The following is a 14,398-nucleotide window of genomic DNA, read 5'->3' as shown; positions in this document are numbered from 1 at the left end:
TGCTAAATGCTGAGCTGAAATCTACAAGAAGAAGGCGTGCATAGGCTTTGTTATTGTCCAAGTGTTTCAAAAGAAAATAGTCCAAGGCCAAGACTGCGTCCTCTATACCCCTGTTAGTCCTTTAAGCAAACTAAAAATCATCCAATGAACAGCCTACCACTGTCTTCAGCAGACTGATAATGATTTTCTCAAAACACTTCATGACTACTGAAGTCAAAGCGACTGGGCGGTAATCATTATTTTCCTTGCAGCCTGCCTTTTTGGGAACAGGAATTATAATGGAGTCTTTCCAGATGGACGGAACAGTACATGAGTCCAGTGTTTTTTGGCACCAAGCCTCCGCTAGCTTCTGACTGCATGAATGCAGCAGCCGGCCACATATCCCGTCTGGACCTGAAGCCTTCCGGGGACATGTGTGCGAAAACATTCTCTGGACTTCACGTTGATCCACAGTAATTCCCAGATCACTGTGTATGGATACAGACTCTAAGGGCAGCATTTTGTTCATGCAAGAAGTCAGCTGTTTCAAACCTTGCATAAAAGTTGTTTAATTCGTTGGCCATTTCCTTTTCCTTTGAAACACAAAGGCCCTTCTTAGCTGGAGCCATATTAGTCATGGCCTTCATAGATTCCCACATTTTTTTTATTAGAAGAGGAGCAGTAGACCTCAAACTTCTCCTTCTCCTTCTGTTTAGCCTCCCTTATGTTATGGTTAATCTCCTTCTGAATATTCTTCATAGTTACAAGGTCCCCGCTCTTGAATGCCCTTTGTTTCTCAACTATGCATTCTTTAATTTCCCTTGAAATGAATTGGGGTTTATTATTGGGGTAAATAGCTATAGTCTTTTTAGTCAACACATTATATTTACAGAATTTAATATAGGCCTACTCTGTTCATAGTATCTGTAGTCTCCTCCAGGTCTAAGCTATGGAAGAGGCTCCAGTCAGTGCAACAAAAACATCCCTTCAACGTTTCGATGCCATCGTTGTTCCACACATAAATAGTTTTAACCTGTGGTTTACTGCTCTTAAGCAGTGACTTATATGTGGGAACATTATGATCTGCATTGGCCAAGGGAGGTTTAGCCTTGGCTGTATAGGCGTTCTTAATATTGCCATAGCATTTATCTAAGATGTTATTACCCTACCTGATGTTATTAAGGTACAGCAATTGCAGTACAGATAATATAGGACATGGCAAAATAAGGACAGTATACATGGCATTGAAGATTAAGGTATACACACACACATAGTTAAAACATAAGTATAAAATCACACCTGTGTGAAGCGAGTACTTTTACTTCTACTCCACTATATCTCAGAGGCAAATAGGCCTATTGTACTTTTACTCCACTACATTTATTTGATAACTTTTGATACTAGTTACATGATGATTATTATTACAAAACATATACATGTATCACTTCAGCCCTATATACATTTTGTCCATTTGAAAATAGAAAAGTACATGAAGTTAAATGTCCTTGTTCAATTGTGCTATTGATGGAGACTGGAGTCCACATGTTCCTTTTAGTAATAACATGGTTACAAAACAAATTATTCATATTAGACAGCCTTATTTCTTTCCCCCCTATTAGAGGTAGTGATTGTTCTCTTTAGAATAGAATAGAATAGACTTTTATTTGTCATTGCACACCAAGCATACACTGAGCATACAACGAAATTCCAAGGGAGCTCCCACATAACCGTAGTACATAAACACAACACGTAACATACAACACAAAGTAAAGTGCATGGTGATATTTTAAAGTGCATGATGGATGAAAAAGGGAACCAATGAATTATCTTTGGTGACATTTAACTGCATTATGAGATTCCACTTTTGATCATCCAGGATGCAAATGCAGAACCAGCCCATCGACACCTAAGATGTATTGAAATGCAAAGTCTGACCAGGTCTAAGTCGCCAGTAGGAGTCCCAATGGAGAGTGTTTTGGAAGAAAATTAGTTATTTTTGTTATGAACTATACTACTTTAAGGTTTTTAAGGTTTATTTTAATGTACCACATATCTGGAACAAAGTCTCAGAAAACAGCAGGTAGGCCTATGCTGCCACTCATATTTATTTTAAATCACAATTAAATATTGTTTCCCACTGCCGTTGATTATTTCCACTTTCTTTCTCATCTGCAATTGTTTTTGTTATATTTAAAATGTAACTTATGTTGTGTTTATATTGAATTGCCTTGTTGAAATTTACTATCTGTAATCAGTGGGACTGAGAACCAATACGTTTCATAGCACCACCCCCACAGCTCAGCATATAGGGTAGCTGGCCAGGCATAGGGAATAGGCGGTGTTTTACCCAGGTTGTTTCCTGTTCCAGTCAGGCTGTTGGGTGGCGTTTTGTTTGTGCTCGTGGCATCGAGGTAAGCTCTTGGTTTTACTAATATAGGGTTACCTGTCTCTAGGTTGATTTATGTCAACAACCTCCAGTTTATTTATGCTTTATTATTTTTCTTCGTCAGAAACTGTGGAGCTCTGATCTAGTAGACAGCCCTGTCAGCGTGTGTGTGTGTGTGTGTGTGTGTGTGTGTACACAGTTCAGAGAAACCAAGGTAGGCTTGCCTCATACTGCAACAGCACAAACGAGCCTTTAAATTGTCTCCCAGTTATTTATGCAAATGCTTGTCTCGTTGTTAGACGCAGCGGCGAACAAGAGCCGGCTAATGTGTGCGTCCGTGTGTGTGTTTGTGTACACACCAGAGTCTTGAGGTAGGCTTCCGTCCGTATTGTGACAGCATAAAAGTTTGTGTTTGATGAATGACGTGAGTCCTCATGATACGTTTGTTACACAGACGGTGTTTCGACCCAGTAATACACTGACAAGAGCCTGACTAACGTGGTGTCCGTTGTGCATGTGTGTGTGTGTGTGTGTGTGTGTGTGTAAGCCTACACACCAGAGTTTAGAGGTAGGCTTGCGTCCATACTGCGACAGCATAGCAGTCTTTGCTACAAGTCAAATGCAAGTCCTCATGACATGTTTATATTACACAGACGGTGTCCCGACCGAGCAAACACTGACTGTTTTACCAACAACCTGGAATCCCTGATCACCTTAACAGGATTGGACCTCATACTGTGAACCGCTGTTCCTTTTTATCTTTTGTTTTGAATTCAAGTCTATGCTGCTATAGTTTTTATATTTGTTTTGTACTAGATCACGCCCAAGTGGTGTTTTATAATGGTCCTCACTTTTACTGCTCTAACCAAAGTGTTAACTAGTTAACCGCCAAAGTTGCACTCAAGGACTACTGTCCCTTTTTACAGTGTGGTGTTCTTTTTGGCTTTTAGCCTTTTAGTATTATTTTGCAGTGTTGAATGCCAACCATATTTGGCTGTGAGTGATATTGTGTTTCTTTGCAGTGCTTAACTGTGTGTCTATGGACATAGGAACTGAGTGCATCCTAGTGCAATTGATTCAAATCCCTTATCTGTGTAGTGGAAGACTTGATAACCTTTTATTGGTAACTCTGTGAATAGTGACTATATGTTTTAAAGGAAATGTCAATACAAAGTTATATTCCCATGAAGCAACCGACAATTATTGTTCACTCAACTGAACACTTACCTTCATATGTATTCCGGGTCTCCCACCCTGTAATTGGGAGTGGCGTAGTATCACTGTGACATTAGGAGTACGTAGCGACTCCATCTGGTGACATATCAAATAATTATGATATTAAATAATCACGTTTCATTATTTTTTTATTTTAGATTTATGCTCACTCCTGCTTTGAATGTAGTCAAGTTCTCAGACTAATAGGATGTACGTATGTCCATACATCAATGTATCATAATTTGGATATAGTTAGATTCATTAAACATGAATTGTACAAAGAAATCTCACAGTTAGCAGTTAATCTCTAGAATGTTGCATAGAACATGACCTGGGGGAGGAGCTAGAGAGGGGTGGTGCTAGGGCTGCACGATTAATCGAATTTTAATCGAAATCGCGATTTTTGGATTTGGACGATGTCAAAAAAAGAATCGTTTTTCCCTTTAACTAGGGCATTTACGGTAAATCTCTCTCGCACTCGCCTGCAGGCTGCCGGGCTACCGTAGTTACTTCCTCCTCCCACTGCCGCACAGAGAGAAAAGCTGAAAGCAGCGTTAGCATGTCTGCCACGGGGAGCGATAGGAACGAGGATTTAGTTGCTAAAATAGGCAAGACAATGTCTGTCGTTTGGAAACTACTCGTTGTAAACGTTGTAAAAAGGGGATTCACACGCGCTTTGCACACGCAGCTGTACTTGTATTTGTTTTCCGGGTGCTGGAGCAGGTTGGTTGGGACGCTCGTGTTGTTGCCGTCTCTCACAGACACCGACTTTTTACGGGGACAGGTTTTAGTTCCGACATAGTGGAGGGTCGGTCCCTGTGGGAGACGGCAACACGAGTGGCTTGTTCCAGTGCCTGGAGAATGGACAGGCATAGCGGCGAGTAGCTCTGGTCCATAGCCCTAATGCTAATTCTACCCTAGCATTAGGGCTATGGACCAGAGCTAAGCAGCGAGTGGGTGCTGCTGGAGAACATGAAGCTTTAATATCAATAACGTGTCCCGAACTACTGTCCCTTATTATCGTAAAGTTGGGTAGTGTACATTGTTTATTTTGCATCGAGGAGCCAATAGCAATGTGTGTCTGACTCTGTTGAGTGTTGACTGTGTACGTCGCCTCGGCTAAAAACAAAGGGGAAGACTGTCTTATGTTTCGCCGTACGACCTGTTGCATCAGCGTGCTAAAAAATAGCGGATCTGCAAGCTCACGACGTGTCACCTCCACAACACGCTGTGAGCTAGTAGATCGTCTATTTTCAGCATGCGTAAAAATGGAGGATGAGACGTTCAGAAACGTTTGCCTTCAGTTCACAGTACAAGTACAAGCATCAGCTGTCACAAGTTGAAAAGAGATGTGGCATCATTATTTTTCACATGGCCCATATGACGAGACAGAATCAAAATGGAAAACGATTAGGGCTACAGATTCAGTGGCATTTCACATTGCAAAAGGGTGCAGGAAGAGCGGGCACCTAAACATTAAATTGGCTATTTTTTTAAGAATTAATTTGGACATATTGTAAATGTTTTCACTTGTTTAATCCCAAAGGGGATTTATCTTTCTTTGTTTAAAAGGATCCCTGGCCAGACAAATATGCCTTAAAACACTATACTTGCCCTCTATAACTAAAAATAAAAACACCTTAAATATTTGTATTTCTTTCATCAAATAAAGTTGGGTAGTGTACACTGTTTATCTTTCACTCAATAGGAACAGCTCCTGTTGCAAGTTGAGGATGACATGTCCAGTCCATGTGTGGTCCAGCCCCAGGGAATGTATGGACTAGTGCACATGCTAATAAAAAGTATGTAAATATTGCTTTGATGCTCATATTATTCTTAGGAAGTATTAAGTTGTTTTTATTAGCATATGCATTCTATAGGGCTGGACCACACATCGAAAAGTAAGCCTGGGACCGAGGCTAACCACACATGGATATATATCAACCTGCGATGGGAGCAGTCCCTATTGATTGAAAGATTCTCTATTTATGAAAGAAATAAAATATTGATGTTTTTATTTATTTGTATTCATAGAGGGCAAGTGTAATGTTTTAAGGCATATTTGTCTTGTAGCCAGGGATCCTTTTAAGGTTTGGACTTTATTCCAATAGGAAAACATTTGTTTGCATTTAAAAAAAATAAAAACATATTTTGAGACAATGTATTTCTTTTACTGAAAAAAAAATCGAAACCGAAATCAAGGTTTCAGAGCAAAAAATCGAGGGTTTTTTTTTAAGGCAAAATCGTGCAGCCCTAGTGGTGCACATGCAGCAGTTTGTTCCGTTGTGATTGGTTCTATTGTTCTCTTTGGCCAATCAATACCAAGCAGTTAATGTTTCCAACTCAGGCTCTTTAGTATAAAGAGTTTGTAGTTGTCAGTTCTCCACAACTCTTCCAGGATATCAACCATTTCTGATCACATCTGACTGTAGACTCCAGGCTTCAGGTGAAGATGAACTCTCTTGACACCAGGAACAATTCTGCTCAACAGGGAGGACCCAATGATCACCAAGACCTCTGTAAGTTACTTACTGTGTCTATATGGTGTTTTATCTAGTCATGTGCATTTGTTTTTGATTTAATATTAGCATTGATTTAAAAGACAACCTTGTTTTTGTATAGTTGTAAAATGCACAACAATGTCGATTGTAGAAACAAATTATAAATATCTGGTAAAATATGAATTGTGATAATTAGCTAGTTTTGCTATTTTAAGTCTATGAAGTAGTGCCTACCTCTAAACAATATTTCCTTTGTCTTTGTTTCCAATTCAGTGTTGGATGTGAATGAACAAAGAAGCTTGGCTAAGCAAAAATGCCACTTCTGTGATCAGTGTGGTAAACACTTCCCTACAATGTCCAAACTTAAAAGACACCAGATAATTCACACTGGCGAGAAAGCCTATGGATGTGATCAGTGTGGACAACACTTCTCTCTAATGTCAAACCTTCAAACACACAAGAGAATCCACACTGGGGAGAAGCCATATGGATGTGATCATTGTGGACAACACTTCTCTCGAATGTCAAACCTTCAAACACACAAGAGAATCCACACTGGGGAGAAGCCATATGGATGTGATCATTGTGGACAACACTTATCTGATTCTTCCAGCCTTCACAAACACAAGAGAATCCACACTGGAGAGAAACCCTATGGATGTGATCAGTGTGGACAACACTTCACTCACATGCACAGCCTTAAAACACACCAGAGAATTCACACTGGCGAGAAACCCTATGGATGTGATCAGTGTGAACAACACTTCTCTCGCATGGACAGCCTTAAAACACACCAGATAATTCACACTGGAGAAAAACCCTATGGATGTGAGCAGTGTGGACAACACTTCTCTCACAATGCCAGCCTTCAAAAACACAAGAGAATCCACACTGGAGAGAAACCCTATGGATGTGATCAGTGCGGACAACACTTCACTCACATGCACAACCTTAAAACACACCAGAGAATTCACACTGGAGAGAAACCCTATGGATGTGATCAGTGTGGACAACACTTCTCTCACATGAACAGCCTTAAAACACACAAGAGAATTCACACTGGAGAAAAACCCTATGGATGTGATCAGTGTGGGAAACACTTCTCTCAGTCGTCCAGCCTTCAAAAACACAAGAACATCCACACTGGAGAGAAACCCTATGGATGTGATCAGTGTGGGAAACACTTCTCTCAAATATCAAACCTTCAAAAACACAAGATAATCCACACTGGAGAGAAACCCTATGGATGTGACCATTGTGGACAAAACTTCTCTCAAATGTCACACCTTCAAAAACACAAGAAAATCCACACTGGAGAGAAACCCTATGAATGTGATCAGTGTGGGAAACACTTCTCTCAAATGTCACACCTTCAAAAACACAAGATAATCCACACTGGAGAGAAAGCCTATGGATGTGATCAGTGTGGACAACACTTCTCTCACAAGACCAACCTTAAAACACACCAGAGAATTCATACTGGAGAGAAACCGAAGTAATGTGTATCATGATGATCCATATGGTATTTTAAAGCAATTGTTTATTAAGATTTATTATTGTTTTAAAAACATTACATGTATATGAGCATGCAGATTTTAGATTAAGAGGATGGTGATGAAACAAATGTTTCCAGATGATGATGATTAATTACAAGTAAACTTAACATATTGTTTGAATTAACTCTTATTTTTAGTAGCATCAGAGAGTCTCTTTGGCAACTCAGAGGAGCTGATTTTAGAGATTTCAGAGAGGATGAATCCAACAAAAGTCAGTCAGCTGGTGTTCCTAAATGCACACATGCAGTGAAATGGAATTCATTTAGACTGTTCTTTATCCAATTAAGGACGGGAACCCCTTTTGTAACTATACCTTACAGGACGGGAACCCCTTTTGGGGTAGTTGTTATGTACAGTATATAGCAACATTGTGTCATTTTTGAATAAATATTTTAAGGTTTTCAGCAAACCTATGTCAGGATGTAAAAGGCATTTTTAGAATTGGCCTCAGTCCTAAATGGGTTATTTTGTACATGTCCTTATCGTTTAGCCTACATAAAATAATTCAGTGCAACCTTTTTTTTTTTTGTGCACATTTATTTTATATTATTAGATGATTTTTATAGGCTTCATGTTTTGCTTTTTGAAGTTACAATCATACTACATGCTAGTTACATATACTAATCATAATGTTATTTTCACAGTTTTGCGTGTATAAATGTCTCTCTTTTGGACATAGTATTGAGATCACAGAATCTTTGGTTGTACTTGGACTGTAATTGATGCATTGTATTATTTCTTGTTTTTACTTACCCACAATAAAAAACTATTAACCTGACATGTTATTTATTGCTGTTATTGCTACATTTATTGCAATTCAGTGTAACTTAGATATACTGTATGTAGCTTTGATGCCAGGTATCCAAAACAAAAAATGTGTGTCACAAATCACACAAGTGTGATTTATTTCCCAATTTCTTGTTGGCTGTGGTTTTTTGAGACCAACGCCTGGCTTTGTGGGTTCCGCTCGTACTATAGACGAATAACAGTTCAAGTCCACACTAATTATCCATAATGTATAAATGATGGCGAAGGGGTCAGAATAAAATTTGGATTTAAACTGTTATTCGTCTATAGTAGTCTATAGTCATCATAAAAACAATGAAACATATTAATTAAGGTCAAGGTAAACTTTATTGTCCACAAGGGAAATTTGTCTTGGGCTTTCACCCCAGCTATAGCCACACAAAACATCAATGACAAACAAAAATACATTACTGAGGAGACCCAACATTACACAATTGCACACATGATGTGGATAATCTAGCCTTACACAGTTACTGCTGTTTCAGAGCCTTGTTCAACATTTTAGTTGATGCTGGTACACGATTTTTTAAATATGATGTACATCCACTTTGGTTTTTTGTATCTTCTCCCAGAGGGCAGAAGTACAAACTTGCCGTTTAAAACATGGGTAACATCACTGATTTATTTTGCCTGTATTAGTGTAGCCTTCTCATAAATAGCCTGCAGAGGGGAGTTGTCTTTCCCCTATGATCTTCCCTGGAGTCTGCACCAATCTGAACAATTTGGAGAGATTACCGAACCAAACTGTGATGCCAAATCTGACCAGGCTTTCCAAGACTGCTCGATAGAACACTAACATCAGCTCAAATCACATTGCACGACATTGGGGTGAGAGACATCATACCACACTGGATTTGTTGAATAAAACATACACGTATATGTTTGGTCACATTGTGGATGGATAATGACAACTTTGTTGAAAGTAATTTCTGTCTGTCTGCCTGCCTGTCTGTCTAGAACAATTGAAATATACCAACAAGAAGCATCTACTGAATTTAAAGGACAAGTCAGTGTTAGAGTGGTAATTGTGGCAAAAGATATATAACCTCACAGAACCAAGACAACTCCAAGGGGATGCACCTTTGAGTTAAAGACAAGTATACTGTATAATATAGGTTTAGTCAGAAACAGGATTAAAAAAGGTCAGACATATAACATTTGTATTCACAGTTAAAACGGCACAGCTAACATAAATGGTCAAAGAAAAAAACTTTACTTTAGTTAGATCTTGTAGTGAATGTTATTTGGTTTACATATTTGGGAAGTTTTAGTTAACTGTGACCAAACACAAGCAGACAATGCACCTCATTGTTCATGGGTGAATATAAATACATTTTAAATATACAGTGTAATTGTGTACATTTGTGAAATAACTGAGAAGAGAAGGATTTGACTTCTCCGGTGTATTTTAGGGACACTGCATCCATGTGTCCTTGTGACTAAAGGTCATGTTTACCTCAGTACCTGTTTTGAATTATAAAATAATGAATGGAGCTCATTGAAGAGTCTCCTCACATAGTGCAGCAAGCTGTTGTTCCTCCATAGAACACCAGCTTCTATTGTTCTGAAGGAATGAGCAGCACTCAGGTGTGGAATTCCTTCCAATAGGGTTGTGATTGTGTTTCATTTCAAGGCCTTTCGAATGTAAATGGCGAAGAAACCCATTCTTTCACTAGCAGATTAAAATGCACATAGGTTAAACGCTATTCAAAGTCATTTCACTCACATTTGCAGTGTTGCACATTCGTTCACAACTGTCTGTCTGTCTGTCTGTCTGTCTGTGCCGGCTTCTGTGCCTGCCTGCCAGCCTGCCCGCCCTATCTCCCTGCTTCCCTCCCTGCCTCCCTCCCAGGTTCAGAGTTGGATGAAATCCTTGAAAGAGCAAGGAAATCATGCAGGTCAGATATTCTTTATATAGGCCTAAGTAGATTCAAATGCATCAATATAAAAGATATATACATATTTACAACAGCATATTGATAAACCAGTATGTACATGTGCAAATGGTAATGTGGGTAATTCACATGTTTGTGCAAGATTACTCTATGATTAAGCTATGTGTGTGTTACTTACACGTGTACGTTCAAATATTTCGCTGTGCTGTGTTAGGCTGCATTTACACACCTGCTCGTCATGAATGCATAAAAATGCATGACAAAATGTATGAGTGTTCATTTTTATCAGATATATAAATCACAAGCAAATTATGTAGGCCTATTTAACCCATGATTTGGCCTATATTTAGCCTACACAAGTCCTACTGTGTGTTACATTACATGATGTAATGTTTTAGCGTATGATATAGAAGAACGTTACAATTAGGCAAACATATTTAATGATGCAGTGATGGTGTAGTATGGGCTGGATCAACACAGCACTTTAAGGTTTTTGAGGTTTATTTGAAACCAGCAACATTTAGTTTTTAATGTACCACATATCTGGAACAAAGTCTCAGAAAACAGCAGGTATGCTTCCACTCGTATTTATTTTAAATCACAATTAAAGACTGTTCTGTTCCCACTGCCTTTGATTATTTCCACTTTCTTTTTCATCTGCACTTGTTTTTGTTATGTTAAAAAATTAACTTATGTTGTGTTTATATTGAATTGCCTTGTTGAAATTTACTATGAAATAATTGTGATAATAATCACGTTTTCATGCTTTGATTCTGTTCTTTTAGATTTATGCTCACTCCTGCTTTGACTTTAGTCACATTCACCTACTAATAGGATGTACTTATGTCAATATGTCAATGTATCATCATTTGGATATAGTTAGATTCATTAAACATGAATCGTACAAATAAATCCCACAGTTAGCAGTTAATGCTAACTGTGGGAGTTAATCCCCTGCAGAGAGGGGAGTTGTCTTACCCCTATGATCTTCCCTGCAGTCTGCACCAATCTGAACAATTTGGAGAGATTACCGAACCAAACTGTGATGCCAAACCTGACCAGGCTTTCCAAGACTGCTCGACACTAACATACATTTTTGGTCAACACCATGAACCCTGAGACGTTGAAGAAAGTGCAGTCTTTGCTGTAATTTACTACAGAGGCTGTCAACATGTGTATTCCAAGTTAGTGAGTTGTCAATACAGATACCCAAGTATTTATATGAGGAGACCTGTGAGATGGTCGAGTCATGAATGACCACATGCCTGTGATCACCAATACTCTTGGGGTCAAACACCATCTCCTGTTTCTTCTTAATGTTAAGAATAAGGTGGTTGTCATCACACCACTTTACAAAGCTCGATCTGTAGGCCTAAAAGTAGTTAGCTAAATCACTATACTTGTCCAGAAGGGCTAAGATGGCAGTATCATCCGAGAATTTAATGATGTAATTGTTCGGGTTGCCACTTCTACACTAATTTGTATACAGAGTAAAAAGGACAGGTAAGCTAACGCAGCCCTGAGGTGCTCCAGTACTCAGGGTTCTGCGCTCTGACATAATGCCATTCGCTGACCCTTTGTGTATGTTTAGTTAAAATGAATAGTACCATTCTAATAATAAGAGGATGGACATTAAGGTCCCTCAACCGCTTTATTAAGAGATGTGGCTGTATTGTGCTAAATGCTGAGCTGAAATCTACAAGAAGAAGGCGTGCATAGGCTTTGTTATTGTCCAAGTGTTTCAAAAGAAAATAGTCCAAGGCCAAGACTGCGTCCTCTATACCCCTGTTAGTCCTTTAAGCAAACTAAAAATCATCCAATGAACAGCCTACCACTGTCTTCAGCAGACTGATAATGATTTTCTCAAAACACTTCATGACTACTGAAGTCAAAGCGACTGGGCGGTAATCATTATTTTCCTTGCAGCCTGCCTTTTTGGGAACAGGAATTATAATGGAGTCTTTCCAGATGGACGGAACAGTACATGAGTCCAGTGTTTTTTGGCACCAAGCCTCCGCTAGCTTCTGACTGCATGAATGCAGCAGCCGGCCACATATCCCGTCTGGACCTGAAGCCTTCCGGGGACATGTGTGCGAAAACATTCTCTGGACTTCACGTTGATCCACAGTAATTCCCAGATCACTGTGTATGGATACAGACTCTAAGGGCAGCATTTTGTTCATGCAAGAAGTCAGCTGTTTCAAACCTTGCATAAAAGTTGTTTAATTCGTTGGCCATTTCCTTTTCCTTTGAAACACAAAGGCCCTTCTTAGCTGGAGCCATATTAGTCATGGCCTTCATAGATTCCCACATTTTTTTTATTAGAAGAGGAGCAGTAGACCTCAAACTTCTCCTTCTCCTTCTGTTTAGCCTCCCTTATGTTATGGTTAATCTCCTTCTGAATATTCTTCATAGTTACAAGGTCCCCGCTCTTGAATGCCCTTTGTTTCTCAACTATGCATTCTTTAATTTCCCTTGAAATGAATTGGGGTTTATTATTGGGGTAAATAGCTATAGTCTTTTTAGTCAACACATTATATTTACAGAATTTAATATAGGCCTACTCTGTTCATAGTATCTGTAGTCTCCTCCAGGTCTAAGCTATGGAAGAGGCTCCAGTCAGTGCAACAAAAACATCCCTTCAACGTTTCGATGCCATCGTTGTTCCACACATAAATAGTTTTAACCTGTGGTTTACTGCTCTTAAGCAGTGACTTATATGTGGGAACATTATGATCTGCATTGGCCAAGGGAGGTTTAGCCTTGGCTGTATAGGCGTTCTTAATATTGCCATAGCATTTATCTAAGATGTTATTACCCTACCTGATGTTATTAAGGTACAGCAATTGCAGTACAGATAATATAGGACATGGCAAAATAAGGACAGTATACATGGCATTGAAGATTAAGGTATACACACACACATAGTTAAAACATAAGTATAAAATCACACCTGTGTGAAGCGAGTACTTTTACTTCTACTCCACTATATCTCAGAGGCAAATAGGCCTATTGTACTTTTACTCCACTACATTTATTTGATAACTTTTGATACTAGTTACATGATGATTATTATTACAAAACATATACATGTATCACTTCAGCCCTATATACATTTTGTCCATTTGAAAATAGAAAAGTACATGAAGTTAAATGTCCTTGTTCAATTGTGCTATTGATGGAGACTGGAGTCCACATGTTCCTTTTAGTAATAACATGGTTACAAAACAAATTATTCATATTAGACAGCCTTATTTCTTTCCCCCCTATTAGAGGTAGTGATTGTTCTCTTTAGAATAGAATAGAATAGACTTTTATTTGTCATTGCACACCAAGCATACACTGAGCATACAACGAAATTCCAAGGGAGCTCCCACATAACCGTAGTACATAAACACATAACATAACACGTAACATACAACACAAAGTAAAGTGCATGGTGATATTTTAAAGTGCATGATGGATGAAAAAGGGAACCAATGAATTATCTTTGGTGACATTTAACTGCATTATGAGATTCCACTTTTGATCATCCAGGATGCAAATGCAGAACCAGCCCATCGACACCTAAGATGTATTGAAATGCAAAGTCTGACCAGGTCTAAGTCGCCAGTAGGAGTCCCAATGGAGAGTGTTTTGGAAGAAAATTAGTTATTTTTGTTATGAACTATACTACTTTAAGGTTTTTAAGGTTTATTTTAATGTACCACATATCTGGAACAAAGTCTCAGAAAACAGCAGGTAGGCCTATGCTGCCACTCATATTTATTTTAAATCACAATTAAATATTGTTTCCCACTGCCGTTGATTATTTCCACTTTCTTTCTCATCTGCAATTGTTTTTGTTATATTTAAAATGTAACTTATGTTGTGTTTATATTGAATTGCCTTGTTGAAATTTACTATCTGTAATCAGTGGGACTGAGAACCAATACGTTTCATAGCACCACCCCCACAGCTCAGCATATAGGGTAGCTGGCCAGGCATAGGGAATAGGCGGTGTTTTACCCAGGTTGTTTCCTGTTCCAGTCAGGCTGTTGGGTGGCGTTTTGTTTGTGC

General features: G+C 38.8%; 1 protein-coding gene across 1 annotated transcript; it reads left to right on the top strand.

The window, feature by feature from the left end:
• The first annotated feature begins 2,498 nt into the window (after positions 1–2,498).
• LOC306924480 (uncharacterized protein) lies at positions 2,499–8,121 on the top strand. The gene is made up of 4 exons (XM_079502998.1): positions 2,499–2,579; positions 2,665–2,736; positions 6,013–6,099; positions 6,355–8,121. The coding sequence occupies exons 3-4, from the start codon at positions 6,033–6,035 to the stop codon at positions 7,578–7,580; spliced, it is 1,293 nt and encodes a 430-aa protein (XP_079359124.1). The 5' UTR covers positions 2,499–2,579; positions 2,665–2,736; positions 6,013–6,032; the 3' UTR covers positions 7,581–8,121.
• The last annotated feature ends 6,277 nt before the right edge of the window (positions 8,122–14,398 follow it).

Source organism: Electrona antarctica (assembly GCF_951216825.1).
Source record: "Electrona antarctica genome assembly, chromosome: 6".
NCBI classification, from domain to species: domain Eukaryota; kingdom Metazoa; phylum Chordata; class Actinopteri; order Myctophiformes; family Myctophidae; genus Electrona; species Electrona antarctica.
This window is presented reverse-complemented; position numbering and strand designations above follow the sequence as displayed.

Coding starts and splice junctions, on each gene's coding strand:
- LOC306924480 (XM_079502998.1), top strand. CDS start 6,033: ATGAACTCTCTTGACACCAGGAACAATTCTGCTCAACAGGGAGGACCC. Junction 6,100..6,354: donor CAATGATCACCAAGACCTCT/GTAAGTTACTTA, acceptor TTTCCAATTCAG/TGTTGGATGTGAATGAACAA.